This window comes from Sturnira hondurensis, unplaced genomic scaffold, assembly GCF_014824575.4.
Source record: "Sturnira hondurensis isolate 20B ecotype Veracruz unplaced genomic scaffold, ASM1482457v3 Scaffold0016663, whole genome shotgun sequence".
NCBI lineage: Eukaryota > Metazoa > Chordata > Mammalia > Chiroptera > Phyllostomidae > Sturnira > Sturnira hondurensis.
The window spans coordinates 1,658,304-1,680,951 of NW_028089294.1; the positions used below are offsets into that span (position 1 = coordinate 1,658,304).

The 22,648-nt window shown below is 43.3% G+C and overlaps 1 protein-coding gene across 9 annotated transcripts in view; it reads right to left on the bottom strand.

Moving 5' to 3' along the window:
• Positions 1–22,648, bottom strand: part of SLC8A1 (solute carrier family 8 member A1) — a 298,466-nt gene that overhangs the window by 26,472 nt on the left and 249,346 nt on the right. For all 9 annotated transcript variants that reach the window (XM_037066483.1, XM_037066485.1, XM_037066484.1 and 6 more), the window contains 2 exons: positions 21,894–22,024; positions 17,537–17,636 (listed from right to left, as the gene is read on the bottom strand). In XM_037066483.1, the coding sequence (XP_036922378.1) occupies positions 17,537–17,636; positions 21,894–22,024 (231 nt within the window). The remainder of the gene's footprint in view (positions 1–17,536; positions 17,637–21,893; positions 22,025–22,648) is intronic.

The following is a 22,648-nucleotide window of genomic DNA, read 5'->3' on the forward strand; positions in this document are numbered from 1 at the left end:
CAAGGATTTCTTCCAAAACTCTGGGAAGCCCTGTGCCTGGCTCAGAAAGAAGTCTCTTCTGAAGGGAGACAACTGTGATAGTGTTCTTCTGTCAGGAGTCTTTTCCTGGAATGCATTTGTGTTTTCCAACTTCAGCTCTGGGCAGTCACGCTCCCGCAATCACCTACAGGATGGTGCTCACACAGGGCCCTCCATTCTGGTTCTGGGCCCTGCCTATTTCTCCAGTGTTATCTCCTGCGACTACTTCAAACTCAAACTTCACCCTAGCTAAATGGAATTATTATTTGCATTCTTCTACAAACCATATGTACTTTCTCCTTCTGTCCTTTAGAACTGAGTGTACTTGGCATGTCTCAATCCTCCCCTCCCTTATGCTTCCCTGATTGTCCTTTAAAACTCAGTTCCTTTATGAAACCTTCTCTGAACTCCCTTGCCCTCCAGTGAGAGCTGGAAACTCCTCCTCAGAGCTTCCAGAGCCCCCAGCACTTGTAACACTAGATGGATGGATCTCACAGTGTGGCCCCTCAGCATTCATACCATATGGTTGTTACATATTTCCAATATCAATCACCCTTGCCTAAAAGCAGAAGATGCTCTTAAATAAAAGTAATACATGTTACAGGTTGAATTATGTTCCCATCAAACTCATGCTCTAAGCCCTAGCACCTCGGAATGTGCCTGTAGTGGAAGACAGGGCCTTTAAAGAGATATTTAAGTTACAGTGAGGCTGTTTGGCTGGGCCTTCATCCAATCTGATCAGTGTCCTTTTAAGAAGAGGAAGTTGGGACCCACACAGAGACAGACAGTGGAGATGTACGCACACACACAGAGGAGAGGTCCTGTGAGGACCCAGCAAGGAGGCGCCCTTCCCTCTGCCAACTCAAGGAGAAAAGCCTCAGGGGGAACCACACCTGCTGACACTTGGAGCTTGGACGTCTAGCCTCCAGAACTGTGAGAAAGTCAATTTCCATAGTTTAAGCCACCCAGTCTGTGGTATTTTGTTACGGTGGCCCCAGCAAACTATTACAGTACCCACTTGGAAGCCTCCTGCGCCCTAACCTTGATGGATAGAAAGAGTCATTCAGTGCTTCTATTCCACTCCATTTTCTTCTGTCTTTTATGCATTTCTTCTTTTTTCCTTCTTTTGCTTTTCTTCCCATTTTCCTTTTACCCTACACATTAGCTGCAGGTAGAACTCTCTGTGAAAGTTGCAATTGTCAGGGCTTTTTGAAGGGGGTGAGGAAGAAGCAGACCCTGTGACTTCTTTCTCTGCTTTCTTCTTTCCCCACCGCCTGCTCCAAAGGAGGGGGTGCTTCCCATACCCCAGGGAAGCTCCACCAAAGGACGAGACTTTCAAGTTATGTTTATTTTGTATCTGATCCTTGTAAATGTCGATACTTGTGGACGTTTTGTAATTTCATAGGGTGTATGATCACAACAGTTTGGAAAACACTGAATCTTAATCAGTCATCTATGAAAAACAGATTATTTGGGGTGTCTTAAGTCCATATGGTGGAGATGAATAGGAAAACAAAAAATGAAGCTTCTCAGAAGAAATGACAATTATGGAGAGTAGATATGATATTTGTCTTCAGGATGAAAGTAATAACACCTTCCCCATGAAGGAGTGCAGGGGAATAATCAGATCACCTCTACAGTATTTGAGGATATTTCAAGATAGTAGTTATTATGGTAGTTATTGTTTTCCTATACTTAAGGATTGTAACTGTATTTCCCTATCATTATTTAACTGCTTGGTTAATATGTTGGGTCCTAAGTTTACAGTCTAGGCTTTTAAAAAGAAAATGTAGCCCTGGCTGGTGTAGCTCAGTGGATTGAGCGCGGGCCTGTGAACCACACGATCGCGGTTCGATTCCCAGTCGGGGCACATGCCTGGGTTGCAGGCCAGTTCCCAGCAGGGGATGCATGAGAGGCAACCATACATTGATATCTCTCTCCTTCTCTCCTTCCCTTCTTCTCTAAAAATAAATAAATAAAATCGTAAACAAAAAAAGAAAATGTAATCTAGCCCTCTGGGATTAACTTTACAATCTATAAGTGAGCAAGGAAAAATGAGGTGTTGAAATTTCCTTCTGGGGGCTTCTAGCATTACAAGGAATCCTAAATATTTTAATGCTCACGTCTGGAAGGAGAGACCCATCTGTTTTACTGCATTTGAAAGCAGCAGTGGCTTCCCATCCTTTTTCCTGGGATCTCACTGCTCTGCACAAATTTTAATCTCCAATTCAGATGTCATGAAAATATTAAAAGTGAACACTGATGGCCATGCGTGATGCGCAATTAGCCTGCCTTGGAGAAGGACAGAGAAATGTTATGCTCATCCATCACCATCTGGACTCTGCTTAAAAAGTCTGTTTCTTGCAAAGATCAGTGGAGCTTTTTTTTTTTTTTAAGCCTGGGTGCATCTTTTATGTAATAGCAAAGTTGATGGTAACCTGCTCGGGTGTGTATTTGCCAGCCCAGGGTTACTAGAGGATTCAAAAGTCTTTGGCGCCCTTCCTCTCCATTAGCAAGGAAACGGGCAGGTGGGTTTCCTGTCCTAGGATCCCAAGCAAATGATCCTCTTATCTCAGAATCCTTCTTTTCAGCTTTAGGGATTCTACAAATAGAAAGATAACACAAAAACTATATTTGATTAATCTGCCCCGTGGCCTTTTACATGATTTCCTTGATCACGTTGGATGTCCTAAAAATATAAGCACAAAAATGGCCAAATTATTAAAACCACGAAAATAGCCAAGGCATTAAAACCGCAAATAGTGGAGAGGGGATCACTCCACCTACTGATGCAACAGTACTTGTCCTGCCCCTGCCGTGGAGCTGAGCCCAGGACCGTCAACAGAACTAGGGACCATGAAGGGCAAGCCCTGGGCGTGGCACCTGAAGATAAGACAAGAGAGTAGTTCACTTCCTTCTAGAGATGCTCAGGGTTTGGCCTCAGGGAGAGCTTTGAGAACCAGGAAAAGAGGCTGATGGAGTATAGTTGGGCCAGAAAACTTAAAAGTCCATTTGTAGTTCTGACAGCATGTTTGGAGGGAAGGCATTGACCTTCCTGAGCTTCCCTTCTTCCTCTGTCGGATCAGTTGCCTACCTCCCACGTCACAGAGCTGTGGTGAGGACTAGAAGAAGAAATGTCCGAGTCCCTCGCATGGCTGTGAACCTCTCTGCAGACAGATGTAGCAGTTTTCTGTCAGTGTTACTTGTCAGCGGGAGGGCAGTACATCAGTAAGACCTGAGCGTCCTGATTTCACAGAACCTGTATTCTGTTTGAATGAAACATGTATTGCTCCAGCTTCTCCAAGCTGCTTGATTTCAAGAAAAGAAAGGAAGAAGGAAGAAACAGAGGGAGAGAACTTGACACTAAGTGAGCTAATTTTTCCCACTGAGCTAATTTTTCCCACGCTTCATTTAATTTAATCCTTACAATAACCACGAGAGATGGGCATTATTAATCCCATTGCACAGATGAAGAACCTAACGTTCAGAGAATTATGTAACTTTGTAAAATAATGACACAGTTGGTAAGTGGTTGAGTGGGGATTTGATCTTATAGTCTATTGATAGCGCGTGATGTCTTGTTGAAGCAAGTTGAGGACTTGAGCATCTGTCCCATATTGATTCAAAGTTTGAATCTGAGAACTCCTCCTATGCCTAAATGCTATAGAAACACAATATTGCTTTTTTAAGGAATTAGAGAACACTGATCAGTAATGCTCTAATTTATTTTCTAGATATATTTTCAGCAGTCAGCCACATGTTCTTTTTCAAGCCCTTGGGGACCAAGTAAACACGGGAAATAAGACAATAAATGGAGAGCATCACAGTTATGATTATTTAAAAATCTGTGATTTAGAGTATGACAAGTTCTTATCTCCATTTCTAGTTGTCATAAGTCAATCATCTAGTTTGGAATCAAACGTCCTGCTTTGCATCTAGCTCTTCACCCTTGAATTTGGGAAACTGGCCATCATTATCACAAATCTGTAATGGAAAGTACTTCGGGGAATGTGTGCTGCTGGTAATCAGAGGAAGTGTCTGACTTTCTATTCCTTCCAGGTATTCATTTATATCTGTAATTAGTCCATTTTTATTCTGGGAGAGAATCCTCCACTGTGGATGAATGAGAATGATCAGAACACTTTCAGGAAGTATGACAGGGTGACTTCTGTGGCCAACAACAATGTCATCCATGTGATTTCATGAGCTCCACAAGTGTTACTGGTACTTAGCAGTTCTGTGTAATATACAAATCAGTAATGGTGAAGCTGGATCACTACAGTGGATTTCTACATTCTGTGCACCTTGTTTTGGGCATCATTTCTTTCTCAAATATTGTTCCCTTTTTTTTTCAAGCAGGATTGAGTTTAATTTTTGTGTCTCTTTAGTTTCTAAGCACGAAGGTCTGTTGTCTTCAAACAAATTGACAAGTTAAGTTGGTCGAATGGGCTTTTTCCTCCACATCCATCACTTTCTTTTGCAACCTGATAGTAAATAGCAAATCAAGTCCTACTCTTCTCTTTTACATTTCTACTTCTGTTTTTCTAAGGTTCTAACAAAATCATAAAATATTTAAGATAAAAGAAACCTTAGCAATCTAATTTACCCCTTCTCATTACAAGAGAAAAAAACAAGGACTGTGACTTAATGGATGAGTTTTCTCGTATCTGTGTGTGTGTTTGATATATAAAGGCTTGAATTAAACCCCGTGGCTTTTACTGTCGTGCTCACTCAATGATCTAGAAACCTCTTTTCTTTCCTTTTCCTTTTAACATGCTTGTATCTTATTTCTAGTGAGAAAATATTTATCTCTTCCAACCCTTAATGATTTCTATATACCACTAATAACCTAAAAAATCATTCCCAAAGAAGAATTTAATCTCTTGCTCTGGATTTGGGAGAAGTGCTATAAACATCTCCTTATAACCCAATGGGCAGGAAGTACTTACTTATGTATTCTCTGATGAAAAGTAGATGTCTGCAATTTTTTGACCAAATGTATTACAAGATAAGGAGATGTTGTTGTCCTTAACAAGGGAGACCTCAAAACATACTTTACTCAAATTTATAGGTACGGGTTGCCAAAGCAGAGAGAAAAAAAGGCAGGTATTTGATCCCATTGTGGAAACTTGTAGGTATTACTGTAGAAAATAACTGAACTTAAACCACTGGGAGGCTGTCAGAACTCACCAAGGTCAACTCTCTATTTAACATGAATTCCTTCAAAATCTCCACCCAATGGTCACTGTGCCTCACTTGAGTCTCAGCTACCAGGGCATTCATGATCCCACAATCCAAGTTTCAGGAGTTCGAGCTATCAGCTCGGGCTGTTAGGTTCTGGCAATTTACCCAGGTCCCATTGCTTAGGCTGTATGGACTAAATCCAGTCTGGCTCCACATGACATTTCTGCAGGCACTTGTCACTGGTCACTTGTCCATCACTCTTGGCCCTCCCTCCAAGGTGCTTTGTCTGGTTGGCCATGCTCCTCTGAGCACTCTGTCAGCTAGTCATAACCCCCCTTTTTAGAATATGGTGCTCGGAGCTGAATGCGACTCCAAGAGGCACTTAACTCGTGTGCTCTGGGGAAGGTCTTTCTCCTTTCTTCTTCTGGACACATTTACTTTCGGTAATGTACACATTGGGCTTTCGGTGGCCACGTTACATATTGTCGTACATATAGCTTACTTACACCTATACATTAACAACAACCCCCAACCCCCACCCCCGTTTCAATGCCATTTCTGGCTTGTGTGTTTCACTTCCCACACTAGTGTAACTGATCTTTGAGGCACAACTGTAGAATCATTCATCTATCCTTATTAGGCTTTTGAAGAGAAGTGATTAGTTACTGTTTTTTCAGTCCAAGTTAAACCTTATCATTAGAAAACCTTATCATTTGACATTATAGACGCTCTTTCTAAGAACTTTCCTTTTGAAAGACTTCTTCAGAATGTACTTGGATTGTGGAAAGAAGTCTCTTGGTGTGGCTGGTTGTCCTTGGGGAGGATGTGAGCCCTGCTGCTGGTGTCTAGTCCGCCTGTCCGAGTCCCGTGCAGCTAAAGGCCTGATGGCAAGGCTGGTGGTTTGCTGAAAGGTCCTTTGTCCCTAGCTTGTGGGGAACAAAATGCGTGTGGAGGCTCCATGCCCAGAATCTACTGTGCCTGGGCACCCACATCTGGGAGATCGAGTTCAAGATTGCTGTAGACTTGCAACTTGGACTGCTGGCCCATTCTTAGACACTTGTATAGGTCCTGTGAATCGTGCCCACCCTGTGCTTCCAAGCCAAAGACAGCTACGGGTCATTCTGTCCCACAGTATCAGTGCTCGTTACAGTCCATACTTGGGGCGTTAGGCACAGATGCCATAGGATACTGAGAAGGATGTGGGAAGGAACTCAACTATCTGTGCATAACTGGCAACCCTGTCTGGGTAAATGGACTCCTGGGCAAAATGTGCCAAACAACAGAATGTTACCAGCTCAAGCCTTTGTGGTCCTTGTTAGGATGGTTAATACAGCACAAGAAATATCTAATGTACTGGATTAGATATTAGACAGAAATATTTCTCAGCAAATACAGCCACTCTCAAAATGAAAAACACATCCACTAAGGAGTTCTAGCACCAATGGAAATTTGAATATTGCCGAAATGAATCAGTTTAAAGCTGCAAATTGACAGCTTAGCCTATCTCTCTTCTAAGAATTCCTCTATGTGTTCTGAGCATCCCAAATGAGCCTAAGTTGATACAAGTAGTCTTGTGAGGTTTTCCCCAAGCCTCTTTTTTTTTTTTTTGCGCAAAATAACTCCACATCGGGCTGAGAATCTTGAAATTGTGATCTATTACCACTTATTGATTGTAGGATTAGTAGAAATCCAAGCTTCTGCAATAGAGAAGCATATTCCCTACAGACTTGAGCACCTAAGAAATAAGCCCGCAACAAGTACAGATACCCAGCAAGAGTGGATACCTCCTGCTAGTTGAGATGGTTTAGTTACAGTGGGTAGTATGTGGGCACACTGGGTTCTAAGATTGGCCTGAGGACTCCGATAACACTTTGTAAATATCAGCAGCTGTGTGGATTAGCCTCCTGCAGTGTGGGAAGTTGAGCCTTGGAGGAACTGTTTGGGCAGCCATAACCCTTTAGTTTTCAACAAACTGCTCAATGCTGTGCTCTAGAAAAATGCTGAAATTTATATAAACGGTTGAGTTGATGTGTATCAAAGGCTGCCCCCCATGCAGAAGAGTGTAAAGACTGTGTGGATTTTAAGATGCTACCGTGGTTAGTCTATGGATTTGGGTTTCCTTGCTGAGTGCTCACCTTCATGCATGTGGGGACACATACATCTCACTTAATCTTCGTCTTCTCAGCAAACTGCTAAAGTGGGTATTGTTTTCTCTGTTTTTTAAGGTGAAGAAGCCAAAGCTCAGGGAATTTAAGTGACACTTGTGAGACCTAAAACCCTTTCCACTACTTCACTGCAATTCCCTGACTCACTGATTCCGGCGAGGAAAATCTCTGTGGTTTGTCCAGCAAAACTCCATTCTGATAACTTCTAAGTTTATTGAGCTGTCTTATGAAACATGTAATTGGGAAATGACCACCCTCCTTGAAATAACCCTCTGCATATGGTGTCATAGAAATTTCCGAATGCTTCTTTAGGGGAAATGAGTGGATTGTCCTACTTCCTTTCTTCTTCCCAAAGAGTCTGATTTTCCTTTCATCTTTGTGAAAATTTTCTCAGTGGTTTACATTGGCCCTGCTGGACGTGGGATTCTCTCATTCGTGGCAAGTACCTATCTCTCTGTGTGGCAAATGGGAAGGGCTCTAGACTCCCCTCCTCTGTGACTGCTTTCCTGGTCTCAGGATCACTTGAAGGGACTTTGATCTGACCATGGGGTGTGTGAGTTGGTTTGCTGGCAAAGTGGTGATAGAAGCTGAGAACCTAAGATTCTAATCATGGCCTTGGTTTGCACAAAGTGACTGCAGTTACTCAGGACACCCCCTCATCTGCTTGCCTGTTTTCTCTTCTCTGCCATGATTTTCAATGAGATCCCAGTAAATAGGGTCCTCCACCAAGAACAAAGGGGCTTTGATGCATTACAAGTTCTTGGGCACCTCACAGATTTGCTCCTTGTGCTTCCATTTCTTGTCCTGGAAACCGAGGCTACCCTTCATTACCTCTCTCTTTGTGTTGTTAAAATGATCATTGAAAATTGTGAGAGAGCTATGACCTTACACACAGTGATGTCAGTTTGCAGGGGGAGGAACAGCTCGGTAGTGGAATTCACACGGAACATCTCCACTCCCTCACTGCTCCCAGACACTCTCTTTTGTAGAGAGTGGGCTGCCTATGGTGGGTGTGACAGTCGAGTTTGTCTGTCTGCCAGTGGCTTTTCAGTCTTTCACAAATAATAACCTGCAGCAAGCTGTTGTGATGCTTTTCTTCAACATAAACGACCCTAAAAAGATCTCTTCCCCTCTCATCGCCAGTTCAGTTTTTGGCCTGTTTCCTTTGCTCGGTTAAGGCACAATCCAAATGCCATGAAGTTGATAGGTTTGAGCTCTAAAAAAATTTCAGGTCTCTATTTTGTACCACAAGCCTAGGCCGAATCCCTAACCTGGGCCTGTGTCTGTAGTAAATCTTCACAGGGAATGGAAAGGTTAAAAGAGGGACTTTATTTCTACCACTCATTTGTTAAGTAAATACTTCACTGTTTCTGTGTTGGGCATTGGACATGTAGCCAAACAGACCCCATGGGACTTCCAAGGGTGAGAGATGGTGGTCAAATAGAACATACGATCAAGCATCATGATTTCAGATCCTGATACGGGCTACAAGGACGACTAAGTCGGGTGACACAGTAAAGTGTGACTGGGCACTGAGAAGCTCCGAGGAGGTGATCTGTGAGCTGAGACGTTAGTGATGAGAAGGTCCAGATGTGCAGGGAGAGCCTCTCACCCAGAGAAACAGCTCACGTGCAGACTCTGAGGCAGGAGCACAGCACCGGGAATAGAACTGGGACTGCTGCCCAAGGGCATGAAACTCCAGGAGGCACACGCGTGACAAGACGGAAAGGGGTCTGACCTTGGAGTAAGAACCCCGGGCTGGGTTGAATCCTCACTCTGTTTTCCCATCTTGCAAATGGGTTCATGAGGACCTACTGCACTGAATTGCAGTGAGGCCTGTGTGAACCCAAAACAAGTATTCGCCAGTGGCAGGGCCACTCAACTCCACGCAATGCCTCTGAGTTTCAGCCCAGGAAAGATGGGGTCTGTGCTTCGCCTAATGCTGAAGCATCACATCATCCAGAAGCCCAGAGGTCCTTAGGTGACATCAAGGGAATAAGGACTTGGTACTGGTTCCACAAATGCCAACTCCAAAAAAAAAAAAAAAAAAAAAAATGAGAGTGGTGCAGTGTGCCCCAGCAAGAACCTGAGATCCTAAAACAGCCTCTTTGTGACCTGGGATAAAACTCTCCTTCTGGTCTCAGATTCTTGTTTACCAAACACTGGAGAGATTGGAATGGCTGGTCTATTCATTCCTTTTCAGCTGTGTGCTGGGATTCTGGTTGAAGATGCTCTCACGGGACTTCAGACACAACACCCAGCCAGACATGACCAGGCACCGGCAAAACAAAAGAGATGCAGGGGCTGGGGAGTGTGTGTGACAAGGTCTGTTGGTTCAGGCAAGTGGCAGGAATTAGTGCTGTAAGTCACTTTTATAAGGTTTTTCTCTGCCTTTGGGGTGCATGTGTATGTGTGAGTGCGTGCTTGTGTGTGTGTGCGTGTGTGTCATGTTTTCTCCTCTTTCTGCCTCTTAGGATTATGCTGAAATGTTTCCCTTGCTATAAACCGTGTACGAAGGCTCCCTCCTGGGGGTGAAAAGCCCCCCACGTCTGGTGCATTGATTAGCAAGCGACAATGAAAACTGTGTTCACAACACAAACTATATTCATGTCGCAGCGGCCTCGCCAACAAAACAGCTCCTGGGTCCAGTGATGGTGTATTGTTCGCAGAGCTGAGCTGCTGCCTCTCAGGACAAAAGCCGCATCACACACGTGACTTCAGGCTTAAATAAGAGGAGTGCTGAATCATTCTGGAGCCTTCCAAACACTGTTTTCCTCAAGACTTTGTAATAAGCAATTTCGGAGAAAAGCAGCCCAACAAGCCAATATTCTTTTCATTAATACCGGCTCAAGCACATCCAGGGGCCAGAACATAATTGCTTCTTTCTCCTGCCCTCTGCCTTCCCTCCCCTGTGTAGCTGGCTTGCCGCGTTGTGAAACTGGGGGACGGAGCCACCTGATTCGCCCTTGTATTCTGCGACCACTGACATGTTCCAGCGGACAGACACCTTTGATTTGCAATGCCGCCCTCCCGGTATGGCCCCAGCGTAGTTCCCACACGCAGTTCTGTCTCTGGAACTTCCTGTCGCCCTCTTTCTTACTCGTGCCCTCAGCTTTTCCTTCTTCTCAGTCAGGATCCTGATGATCAGCTAAATAACAGTAACATTCCACTAGAAAAATCAACAGTGCCATGTTAAATGCAGGTTTGCACTTGTTAGAATAAATAGGTTTTATGTATACAAATCCATGCATGTGTATCTCTGCATGTCCTGTGTACATGTATTTACTACACATGAATTATAGATCTCTGAAACTTTCTGAGACTTGGCATATGTGTGAGGGTATGTATGTATTTATACAGATTTTTTCCAACATCAGATAGGACAGTATGATACAGTGAAAAAAATGCCTTTTAATACATTATGTTTAGATTGAAAAGCATTGATTCACACAAAAATTCATTCATTCTTTTCAACAAATACTTATCATTGCCAAACATTGTCTTAGGCACTAAAGATATAGTGTAAAGAGGACAGATTTGTTGTTATTTTAAAAGATTTTAATTTCAACTCTTCCTACTTCTAAGAAGACATGAGCAGACCTGTACCTATTATAATAGCACATAAAATACTCAAAACGTCTGAAGAAAGCAGAAAGCATTCTTTAATGCTTTCAGGCACTTGAGCCAAGTAAATTTTGAACATTTGGACCAAAAAAAGATTGACTAACTTTGCTGATGGCCAAAGCAAATAAGAAAACATTGAATTCTATAGTTATTCTTTTCTAATTGCAGGGCTGATAAAAATTAATTTTCTGGGAAAACAAAACTTTAAACTAAAGTGGAAATTTATTTTCAAAATGTATAGTGTGCAACGCCATGAATACTCTAACTCCAAGGTAAGAGAAAATAGTAATTCTCAAATATTGTACCTCAAAGGTAGAAAGTAAAATTATAACTAAATTACAATCCAATGAGGGCAGTTTTGAAGTTGAAACTGATAAGTTAAAAAAGCTTTGCTTTCTGATATCTCTTTCAAGGTGAGGAAGAGCACCTTGTAAGAGCACCTTGGAAGAGCACCTTCCTGTATTTAGTGAATGTGACCATTGGACAGTATGCCTTAAGTGTTAGATGTTTTAGAGCCTTGGTCAAATTATCCGATTTGTCTAACTTGTTCTCTAAGGCAGATGTTCCATTGGATTAACGCCAGAGCCCTACATTTCAAATAACAGGACCAAGGAGAGCATTTACTGCTGAAAATGCAGGGTCCATGAGAGGAGCCTTTGTTATTTCCATGTTCTGGTCACGCGGTCACCTATTTCAAACCCCTAATTTCATGGGTGAGGTTAGAGGACTTATCTAGCCACACAACTAGTTGGTGGCCCTTAAAGCATTGAGACTAAAATGCCCAGAGAAACCAAAATCCCAACGTGTGAGTTTTTACATTAAATGGTTTATATACCATCTATATTAAACCTATCTTTGTCAGAAAAATGTGGATGTTTTAGCTGTATATTGAAAAAAGGAATGAGAACTCAGTTGACAGCAGTGTGCTTCACATCTCCTGTTTAGAGTTTAAAATAATTGCTATTCTTAATAGTTTCAGGATGCTAGTGATTCTAAGCATGGAAACCTACCCAAATAGCTAATCAAACCAATAGGAAATAGCAGGAGCTCATAGGAAAAAAAAATGGGGGCATTGATTCTGTTTTGCTTCAGAAAGTCTGACATTTTCTAGCAGCAGATATAAATACAATTCCAAGATCAGAACACAAATTTGGAAGTCCCTCTGGGTTCGTCATGGGATTAAACTTGAATTTGCTAGGCAATGCAGTGGCTAGTCCTTTCCATTCTCCATGACTGGTACTCTTTCTGGTCCTTCTGCATCTCTGCCCAATGCTCACACACTCATTTCCAAACCCTTAACTTCACTGTGTATAGCTGGGAGAGAAGGACTCATCAACTTTGTCTCTTTTGTCTTGGGTGAACTCACTTGCATCCTGCCCACTTAAGGCTCGAATTAGAGTTATAGGAAATACACCTAGGGTCATGCTGAGAGCTCCCTTGATTTGGACTCAGATGGGTGTTTATATCAGCTGACCACCTGCCAGTTGTGGGGCACTAATTAACCATATTGGGCCTTAGGATTCTCAATTGTAAACTTAGGATGAAAAATACTTACTGTATTTTTTAGACTATAAACCACACCCCCCCCCCCACAAATTTGGGAGGAAAATTGGGGTGCGTCTTATAGTCCAAATGTAGTTTACCTGGCTTACTGTGGGAGGGGCAGCGGTGGAGTGGGGTCACAGGTTATTAAATATTTTACTACATTTTTTGCTTCAAAAATTTTCCCCCTATTTTCCTCCTTTAAAATCTAGGTGTGTCTTATGGTCTGGTGCATCTTATAGTCCTAAAAATATGGTGCCTCATGATATAGTTGTGTGGAACAGAACTTTTATATGTAACAGTTGCCATGCAGTAGACAGCCAGTAAATGGTAACATTACTTTAGCATAAAGTGAGCCACGACTTCATACACAGACTTTTGAAAGACTTTTTTTAAGGCAGTCGTAACTATTTTTTATGGAACCACATCATTTTTCATGAACCTCAGTCAGCTTACAATTTATAGGCAAAGGATAAGTAGTAATCATTATAGTTACATGGGAAATGGCAAAATGAAAACTCCCAGTCTCTAACACACCCATTAAGCCCTTACCTTTTTATTTTGATTGTCTTATAATTAAGGAGGCTCTGTCAAACCTAAGGCAGCAGGATTTTTTTAATTGCTTAAATAGGATTTTCAAATGACTGGGGGTTAACACTTCAAGGGATGAGAGTGTCTCCTGGGTAATGATGCTCAGTAATAGGGGAGATGCTAGAAAGAGACGTGCTTGGACCAGATGGCCTGGTGAGCCCTTGAAAGTCATTTGAGGTGCTGTGTTTATTATTGATTATTTAGGGCTTGTGGAGTGGGTCAGTCTTCAGGTTGACCGCATTTTCAAGTGAATTATTGTCTACATATGTGGTCGTGGTCATGTGTGTGCGTGTGTATGTGTTCAAGCCCCAGGTACAGTGAGTGAGTGCGCTGTTTGCGCTGGAGTGAACCCCGGGAGCCCTGTACTGCCATTCACTAGCTTTTCTTTCTGAGCAAGTTCCATTGTTTTTGTGAATCTGCATTTTCTTATTTGTAAATGGTACATGTAACACTATAAAACAAAAGCAACCTGCGGTGTTTTTGGTCACTTAGACATTTTCATAATTAAACTGACTTGACTTCATTTACACAAAATGTGTAAATTATAATTGATTGTAGGGTCTTCTATATGATTTGCCTCTAAGCAACCAAATGCGGTATGCAAAAGAATAGACAGCCCTTGTCGAAATATGTATGGCCTTGATTACCTTAGAGCAACTCCATGAGTACGGAGCTGTGGTCTCCAGTGTACCTACGAGTGAACTGAGAGGTGAAGACATCTGCCCCGTTTCTGGAGGTCTGACACACAACCCTCATCTGCACCCCATGCCGGAGTTACAACCACTCTCTAGGCCCAAGGCAGGCATGAAGAACAGCAGTTCATTTGTTGTGGAATTGGCACCATCATCTGGTTCTCTTGACCTAGCGCTTCTCTTTGCCCTTCTCCCGGACTCAGGTATTCTCCCTTGTATGCTGGCTGGGATATGATTTCTTAAAGCCAACCCTCCCTTCTGCCCAGGCAGAGACAGTGGGAAGAAACAGGCATTGGGGGAAATCCAAACCAGACACACAGTGCATGCTAGCTTCATGTAGATGGACACCAGCTGATGCATTTCCAGAGTACCTGATGGTGGGTGCTGGCCTGGACTTGTACGTTTCCGACAGCATGTTCCTCCCAGGAAATGATAGGAGAACTGCTGGGATGTGGCTCCTTAATCCCTTCCTAGTCTCTGGAGTCTCATAAATCCTTTAACTCTTCAAATATTGAACAATAAGAACTTGATTTACAGACACTTTGTGGTTGTAGGAGGCCCAGCTACTGAGCTATGAAATTCAGGGTAAACAGGGGAACAGGAAGACCACTAGGGGCTACCTTGAAACTAGTTTAAATAGAATCAGTGAGACACAGGAGCAAAATCCCACTTACAAAATTATTATTTTTTGTTTAAGATATATAGACTTAATTTTGCACAGAAAATTGCACAGGAAATAACCTCTCAGTAGGGCCATTGAAAAGCAATTTAATATTTTTAATAAGGCAAATCTTTCTGATTCGCAACTTTTTAGCCATGAAATCTTAAAATCCAATCAAAGTCTTGTTTTTAATAAATGCAGCTTTACCAATTTTATTGTCCATTTCACAACCTAAGAAAATTAGCATTCTTTAGTGCTTAAATTGAATCCTAATGACAAACATCCAGCTTTCTAACTGCCCCTCAGCAATTTCATGCCTGTAAAATATGGGTTTGTTTTTCTGATATTTGGTCTTCACATTGTAAATAACGTCAATTTACCCAGCAGCCCGCAAATTTCTAAACAATTTTTTCTTAATCCCTAACCATCATTTAGAAACATAAAAACGCAATGTATTGAATGGCAAATAAGCACTCAAGAGGTTTTGCGTGTCATTCATTAACAGTTCTTCAAAGGGTCTGGGTGGGAGTAGGTCCCACCACAAGAGGGCTAAAAGCAGGGCACCAGGACAGGTGACCAGGTGAGTATCATCCCGTGAGAGGGGTGGAGAGCAATTTTCTCACTTTGATGGTTCTTGCTCTTTGGGGCCATGGAGAGCACACTGGACTAGTCGTTAGTGGGTCAGTGCTCTGCGTTACGTTGCAAAGCGGTGTTGCCTTGCTGAGGCTCAGATTCTTCCTTAGAAGGTAAGAATAATCTTAACACATCTGCTCCACAGGGTTTTGAAAGGACTTAATTCAACCTAATATGTAAAAACATTTGCACAGCAAAATATTCCCATTTGTAAAGTAAGGAAGTAGAGCATTGTTATGGTTGTTTCTCTGAGTACCTACTCTGACCAGGATCAAAGGCACAACTGTGGTCATGTTGGCGGCATAATCTCTCTCACTGTTTAAAACAACCCTTTTCCACTGCCATAGGCTGGTCATAAAATGGTTACCCTGGTCCCTGAGAGTTACAAAAAAATGTGTGAATGACCCAATACAAAACCACGCCAATACTAGAAAAGCAAATTTGGCACTGATGCATCTACTGACCACGTCTAGCTGGCCATGGTCCAATGCAGCTCCTACACACACTTCCTGTCTCTCTCTACAGCTTGTTGTTCTCATAAGCTCACCACCATACATATTTTTTATTTTACTTACTTGCTGTCTCTACTGTTAGAATGTAAGCTCTACTATGACAGGGGTATTTGTTCCACTCACCATCCTATCCCTCTTACCAAGGGCAATGATTGACATATAGAAAAAATGAATGCATCATACCCAGCACATGACCATTATGCAGATGCTCATGTATCTTTAGCCAAAGGAAACCTGGAAACTATTAGGAGTGGCTCCTTAAGACTTAGGTTGCTTTTGCTATTTCAATTCTGATATGTCAAAGCCCATAATAAAATAATTTGGTTATTTTTCATCTCTTCTACCATTGGCCTCACCAACAGTTTCTTATTCAGGTTACCTTCGTCCTTTTAGTTTTTCTCTCTGTGAATGAGTATAACTCATGCCTTAGATACCTATCTCAGACTTATAGAAAACATAAGCCATAATGAGAGAGTGCTATAGACTGAAGCTTTGTGTCCCTCCCAAATTCATATGTTGAAACCCGATTCCCAACATGATGGTATTTGGAGGTAAAGGCTTTGCAGGATGGGATGAATGTGCTTATAAAAGAGATTCTAGAGCTTTCCCATCCCTTTCCCCATGTGAGGACATGTAGAGAAGACAGAACCAGAAAGAAGGGTATTACCAGACCCTAAACCTGGCAGTGCCTTGATCTTATAATTCTTAGGCTCTAAAACTGTGAGAAATAAATTTCTGTTGCTTATACACTGTCCAGTCTATCGTATTTTGTTACAGCAGTCAAAATACTGAGCGTTTCCCCTTCCCCCTATGAGAATTTGCATGTGAATTCCAAATCTATTCTCCTAAGCAATTACTCACCATTTAATATCCATAAATTTCCATTGTAGACTCAATTGCAAGAAAACAAAGTATGATTATAAACAACCCTAATAATAAACAGGCACGAAAATGTTTACCACCCTCTGTTCCCACCGTGTTTGGGAGATCTGTCAAATTGTTCTGTGGCAGATTGGAAGGAGGGCGTAGTGTGCGAAGTCAGAGCCCAGCTGCTGGTGGTGCCGTTTCCGCATTTCACAGTGTGGGAACCACTATTCAGAAAACTCTAGCTCTGTTCATTAGCTGTAACAGAAGATGAGCCTGCAGGGACCTTGAAGGAAAAGAGCCAGTGGAGATGGAGCAGGAGAACTTTAAAAAAAAAATCCTAGTACACCGTTGCTTTCGTGAACCTGCGAGAGGGGCTTTCCCATCTATCTTTCCCTCTACAGTCACGGGGTGGACAAGGTTTGCCAGTGCAGGAAAGGGACACTTCTTTTCTATATTTAATTCCCTTGGGTTTCTGGCTCCCTGAGTTTGAAAAATACTTCATTTGTAGGATTTTCCTAAATAAAACTCTGCACTTTGCTTGGACAGGAAGAAACAGAATGTGATTCTATTTCTACTTCTAGTGCGAGTACAGACACTTATTTGTCAGACGTTGTGGAAGCAAGTGTAAAATGACACAGATGGTCACAGTGGTGTCTTCAGGTCAGCCTGTCCCACCTATGAGTTTGCTGTGTCCTTTCTGACCTTTGTGTGGCCACTTCTGCTTTCAGGGGATTTTCCAGACAAAGCCTTGTGATTGGCTACCCGGTAGAGAGAGCCACAAAAAGGCTTATCAATTTATCTTGTCTATTTCCAGAGAGAAAGAAGCAATGTAGATGAGAAGAATGTCATGTCTGAGGACATTTCCTTAATCTAGAAAGTCTAAATTAGTCTCCAAAATGTGCATATATGCTACACACACATTTATTTCTCTTTGAATTTTTACCATGGAAGTTCTTTGGTGCTTTGACATGGACAAGTCATCATGGCAGGAAAAGTCAGCTCAGCCCGGGTCATCGTAATTGATCACATGCAGAGAAAGGCACTCACCCGCGCTGACGGTGATGGCTTCAATGAACTGCTCTCTCCAGCTGTTTGTCCCAACCACAAGGGCTAGGTTTGTCTTCTTAATAAGTTTGTCCACAGTACTCTAAAAAGGATGAAAAGGGTAAGAGAAGAACTTCTGGGTTAGCTTAGGCCTTGGAAAAGCTAAGACCTTGTTGATGTTGAAACCTCAGGGTTATATAAAGGGTAGCAGATGTTCGGCTCAGCACCACCGTATTGACATCAAACACTGTTATGATTATGCAAACAGGCATAGTCCTCCCTTGGAAACATAACTGGGATGGAAACTTCTTTGTAGGAAACACAAGCCTCCTCCACCGCCTAATGGCCGATGAAGAATGGCCTCAGTGTTCAGAATCGCAGATGCTGCAAAAGCCCGTCCCTGCCCCTGAATGCTTTATGGACTTGCTTCTTGACTAGCTTCATCTATGGTGTGCTGTCTGCAACTGAATTAACATATGCTTTGCTCAGCAGTTCCATATCTGTGAATAACTGGATGTGGAAGATAGATTATAGAACTAAAAACTGTTATCATACTTTTGTTTACCAATAAATTACAGCCAGATAGCAGAACCTCAAAACTGCTGCTGTGTGATCATCCATGAATGGATTTGCATCTGATCTTGTCAGCCTGGTGGCCGTCAAAGAGAATTTGCTCTCACCCTACTCCTACTGCAAACAAGAAAGCCCCAAACAAGGTATCATTTCATATAGTTTAGGGCACATTGCATTTCACCTTATACTGAACCCTCCCAGGCCCCCCCACCCCACTTTGCTAACACTGAACCTCCTCTTTTTCTTTTGACCTTTTTGGAGCACTTGGTTTTTACAATGAGCTCTTTCTAGTTTCTAATTGTCACTTAACGTAACAATAGCATCAGCCAAGCATTTGCAAGAAAACTAAGGAAACAGATGCATCCAAAGCACGACCACACGTCACAGCCACTACAGGGAGAAGGGCATGTCCAGGACGTGAGGCTGCTCTTCCCAGAGGAACTACCAAACTGGCTGGTCTACCATACACCCACACTTACCGCCAGGGCAGCCTCGAATTCCCACTAATTGCAAAGAGGCAGAAAACATGTTGTCTTAGCTCAAACTCTCTATAAGTTGAATGCAGTGTACCTGAATTGACTATGGTTTGAGAGAGAGGGAGAGAGCGCATGTTGTCAGCTAACTGGTACTAAAAGAAAAAAAAAATCTGAGGGGCCTGTACAGAGGGCCAAGGCTAAATGAGAATGTCAAGTGTGTTAGTTCAACGAGTCTTTCGAACTGACTTGAAATGTTGAGATAACGTGAGAGGGCTCATCTCCAACTGGCCCGCTCTGTATTTCTAAAATTATTCTTTGCCAGCCTTTTTGTCCTTAAGGCGGTGACCTTTCAACCTCTAGCCTTGTGTGGAGAACGGCCAGTGCTCCTGATGAGAGCTGTCGCCGTCATTGCTCTTGGCCACCACGACTTGAATTATATGACAAGCATCTGCCTTTTCTCTCTCGACTCAGCCACAGCCCACCCAGCACTCTAGGCTGATGAGTATCTTGGTTGGTGCCAATTCAGAGTTCTGCCCAGAGTGTAACGAGAAATGACCTTGATTTTTCCCAAGTGTAATGGAAACTCGGGACAGGCCTCTCTCCTAAGGAGCCCTCTTTGGTCTCAAGCCCAGGCAGAGAATCCCAGGTTTATCACCTGGAGATAAACTGTTGAATAGATAAATTGGTCTAACAGTTGCATGCAGACTTGCCTCAAGAAATATCTTTAAAGAACAAAGTTTTGAGATAAGCCAAACTTAAAACGTATAAATATGTAATACTCAGGATATATTGTAAACTTTAGTTCATGATAACCCTAAGGAATTCTGGGATAGCTTGGGTTCGTCCTAGGACTTCATTTGCATATGTGTCCTTTTTTGACCTATGGGAGGAGGTGGAGTGAATCAGATGAATCTGAAGTTTAGACACTTGAACCTGGACATTGCCATCCATTAGTTACCTGGAGGTTTCCTATATGCCAGTGATTCATTCTTCACTACCCTAGCCTCGTAAGCGGCTATTATAACCTCACCCTTGGCGGTGGGTTTAAGGAAAGCCAAGCCCTCAGTCATGAGTACACCAGAGTCTGGTGGGCAAAGCAGCGTGGGACACTGTAAGGTGTCACCCAGATTTGGGACTTTACTGCAGTTTTGAGACCTTTAAACAAGTTCTTTAAAATAGCTGTGGTCTAGAAAAAGAAGTTTCTTAAAGGAATAATGTAATATCAAACTTGATGCCTGAGGGTACTCCAGAAAGCTACCTCCAGGCTGCCCTCTACTGAGAGCAGTAACTGCACTGATGAACTTGGATGAGACGGGAGGAAATAGTAGTCTATAGAAACTGTTCTAGGAAGATAAGTACCCAAAACAACTGACTTATGTAAAGGGACTTTGAAAAAAATTTTAATTCTCGCCCAAGGATATGTTTATTGATTTGAGAGAGAGAAAGAGAGAGAGAAATATGGATGTAAGAAAGAAGCATTGATAAATCACCTCTTGTACATACCCTGACCAAGGATTGAATCTGCAACCTAGGTATGTGCCCTGATTGGGAATCGAACCTGCAACTTTTTGGTTTATGGGACAATGCTCAAACCAACTTCGCCACCCAAGCAAGGCCTGGGGAACCTCGAAGTGCTCAGATCATTAGGGTGGTTATCCGAGAGAGCGCTCCAGACTCCAGAGAGCACTGCTGTCTCGGAGACTGCACTCCCATACCCAATGCAACACTTCCTGTAGGAAGGTACTGTGATGGTTTTTCCTAGCCACGGCCCTAGGGAAGGGTTGGGGGTTGTCCTGTTAGGGAGAGAACACACTGTTCCCCACCAGCTTCCTGGGAGGGGTGGAAGACAAGCTCACACAGAAACGCCGAGCCACAGAATTCCGGCTACAGCAAGGGGCACCAGACCCTCTAATTCCAGATGAAAATAAGGTGCATGAGGAGGAGTGAAGTTGGACACTTCTGGGCAGGTGGGTCCATGGACACGGGCAGCCTGAGATGTCTGTATTCTGTCATTATAGGGAGCTCAGGCATGTAGCAGTCATGTGCGTGCTGTGAGCCTGGTTCCAGTTGGAACCACAGGTGAGCTGTGTTGGTGGGGTCTGCCTAGAAAGCACTGGTCCTGGAATTGACCTCTGCTGCCTCTTTGTTTAGGGGAATGAGTGAAAGGAAAAGTTAACAGATAGCGCTTCAGTTGCCTGAAGGGGAACGTTTAATTGCATTTTTATCATTTCAAAAACCTACTTTAATTGCAAAAGCATTTTTCCCTCTTCACCTGCCTTCTATCAGCCACCTCAATTTGTGAACTACATTTTAAAAAATAATGGGCTCAGCTAAAGGAAAAGAGGCCACAGAAAAGGAAAATCCCGATAAACTGCTGAGACTTCTAAGTTGGTGGCCTGATTCTCCTTTTTGGAATCCTCCTTCTGGTTTCCCAGACAGAAGCAGAGTGCTTTTTAGAAAAAAAGAGGGGAGAAAATGCTGCTGTGTTCTGGATTTGTAGTTCTGGATAGCTAGAGGAAGGACGCTCCTTTCCGTGTCCTACCACAGAATGAAGGTGTGGCCCTGCTGGAGTCTTTGCAGATGTTCGGGCTATGTGCCTGCCACAGGGTGGGAGGTGGGCTAGGGGCTGGGGGAGCAGCTACAGAATGACAGGTGTTTGCAGCTCAAAGTCCTGAGGCCCAAGGCCCATTTTGTTTAAATTCTGCAAAATAGCTGTCATTATCTAGAGAACTGGGAATCCAGTTTTATCAGCACAGTTATAAGCTCTTTGGCCACAGGCACTGTACCTTCAGTATAAGGACTGTGCTAACGTGTCCTGGGATCCGAAGAGGATGACAAAATATAAATGGCAGTTAGCTGATGGGATGTTCCGCAGGGAGAGCTTGCCTCTCCCCTTCCAAACAGAAGCCTCCTGATTTGCTGCACCTACAAAAGCCACCTAAATCTCAGTATGATTGTTTTGCTTCCAGTAGATTAGCTTTTCGACATACAGCTTGCTTTCTTCTACACATAACACTCTCTTGGAATCCACCTTTGCTTCTGCCTTGCTACCTCCTCAGACGAAGCCCTCCCGTTGGGCCCACTCTGACCCAGTGATGGGTGACACCCCTACGCCCTGGTTCTGATGCTGCTTGGTTTGTGGGAACTCTTGATTCCCTACTAACTCTTTAATTCCGACTCTGCTCGTAAGGCCACTGCATTCATGAGCAATTTCCTGAGATTCCATCTGCCTCTCTTTCCAGATGGATCTGACACTAGGAACGGGTTTCATCCCAGGACAGCCCTGGCCTCCCACCCTCCGGTGAGCATACCTTGAATTCATAGGATTCTTCAATGATCACTTCCAGCTTGGTGTGCTCCCCCAGAATGGGGCGCCCCATTTCTGCAATGCGCCTCTCCTCCTCCTCCTTGCTGGTCAGCGGCTGCTTGTCGTCACATTCCTCTGTGAAAGGGAAGGGCAAGGAGGTGAGCAGTGCGCTCTGTTTTACTTGGAAATCCCTGGGTCAGGAAACCAAGGAGGAAGGAAGGCCTAATGACCTACTGAAAGTCCGTTGGTGAAATCATGAGGCCGGAGAGGAGTACTGGAGAGATGCTTGGTGTGTCAGGCAGCATATCACTATGACAGCACGTGATTATGTATAATGTCCTGTGTGTGAAAGTGCAGACCAGGGCAAACAACTTACAGGGGCACATCACCGAGGAAGACTCTGCCTGCAAGTTGCCTGCAGCGGGGATCACCCAGCTGTCCCCTTTGATGCCTGCTCACCAGGCTGTTTGTACACATTCCTTTAGCATATGACCAAAAGGAAAAACAATTCAAAGAGTGAGAGCGACTCAATGGACTCAAAGGAATCTGGCCTCTTTCTTTCGATTTTCCAGAGGTGCCAGAGAATGTCCCAGGGCCAAAGAGATGATGGAGGGGAAATTCTGACCACAACCTCTCCCTTGCCAGGAGCCCCTGTTGCAGGTTAAGAAGCAAAACATCATACTGTGTTTCAGTAAGATGCCTGCTTCAGGGCTTCCTGTCTGTGGTGTGAAGCTGAAATGTGCTAGGAAGACCTTGACC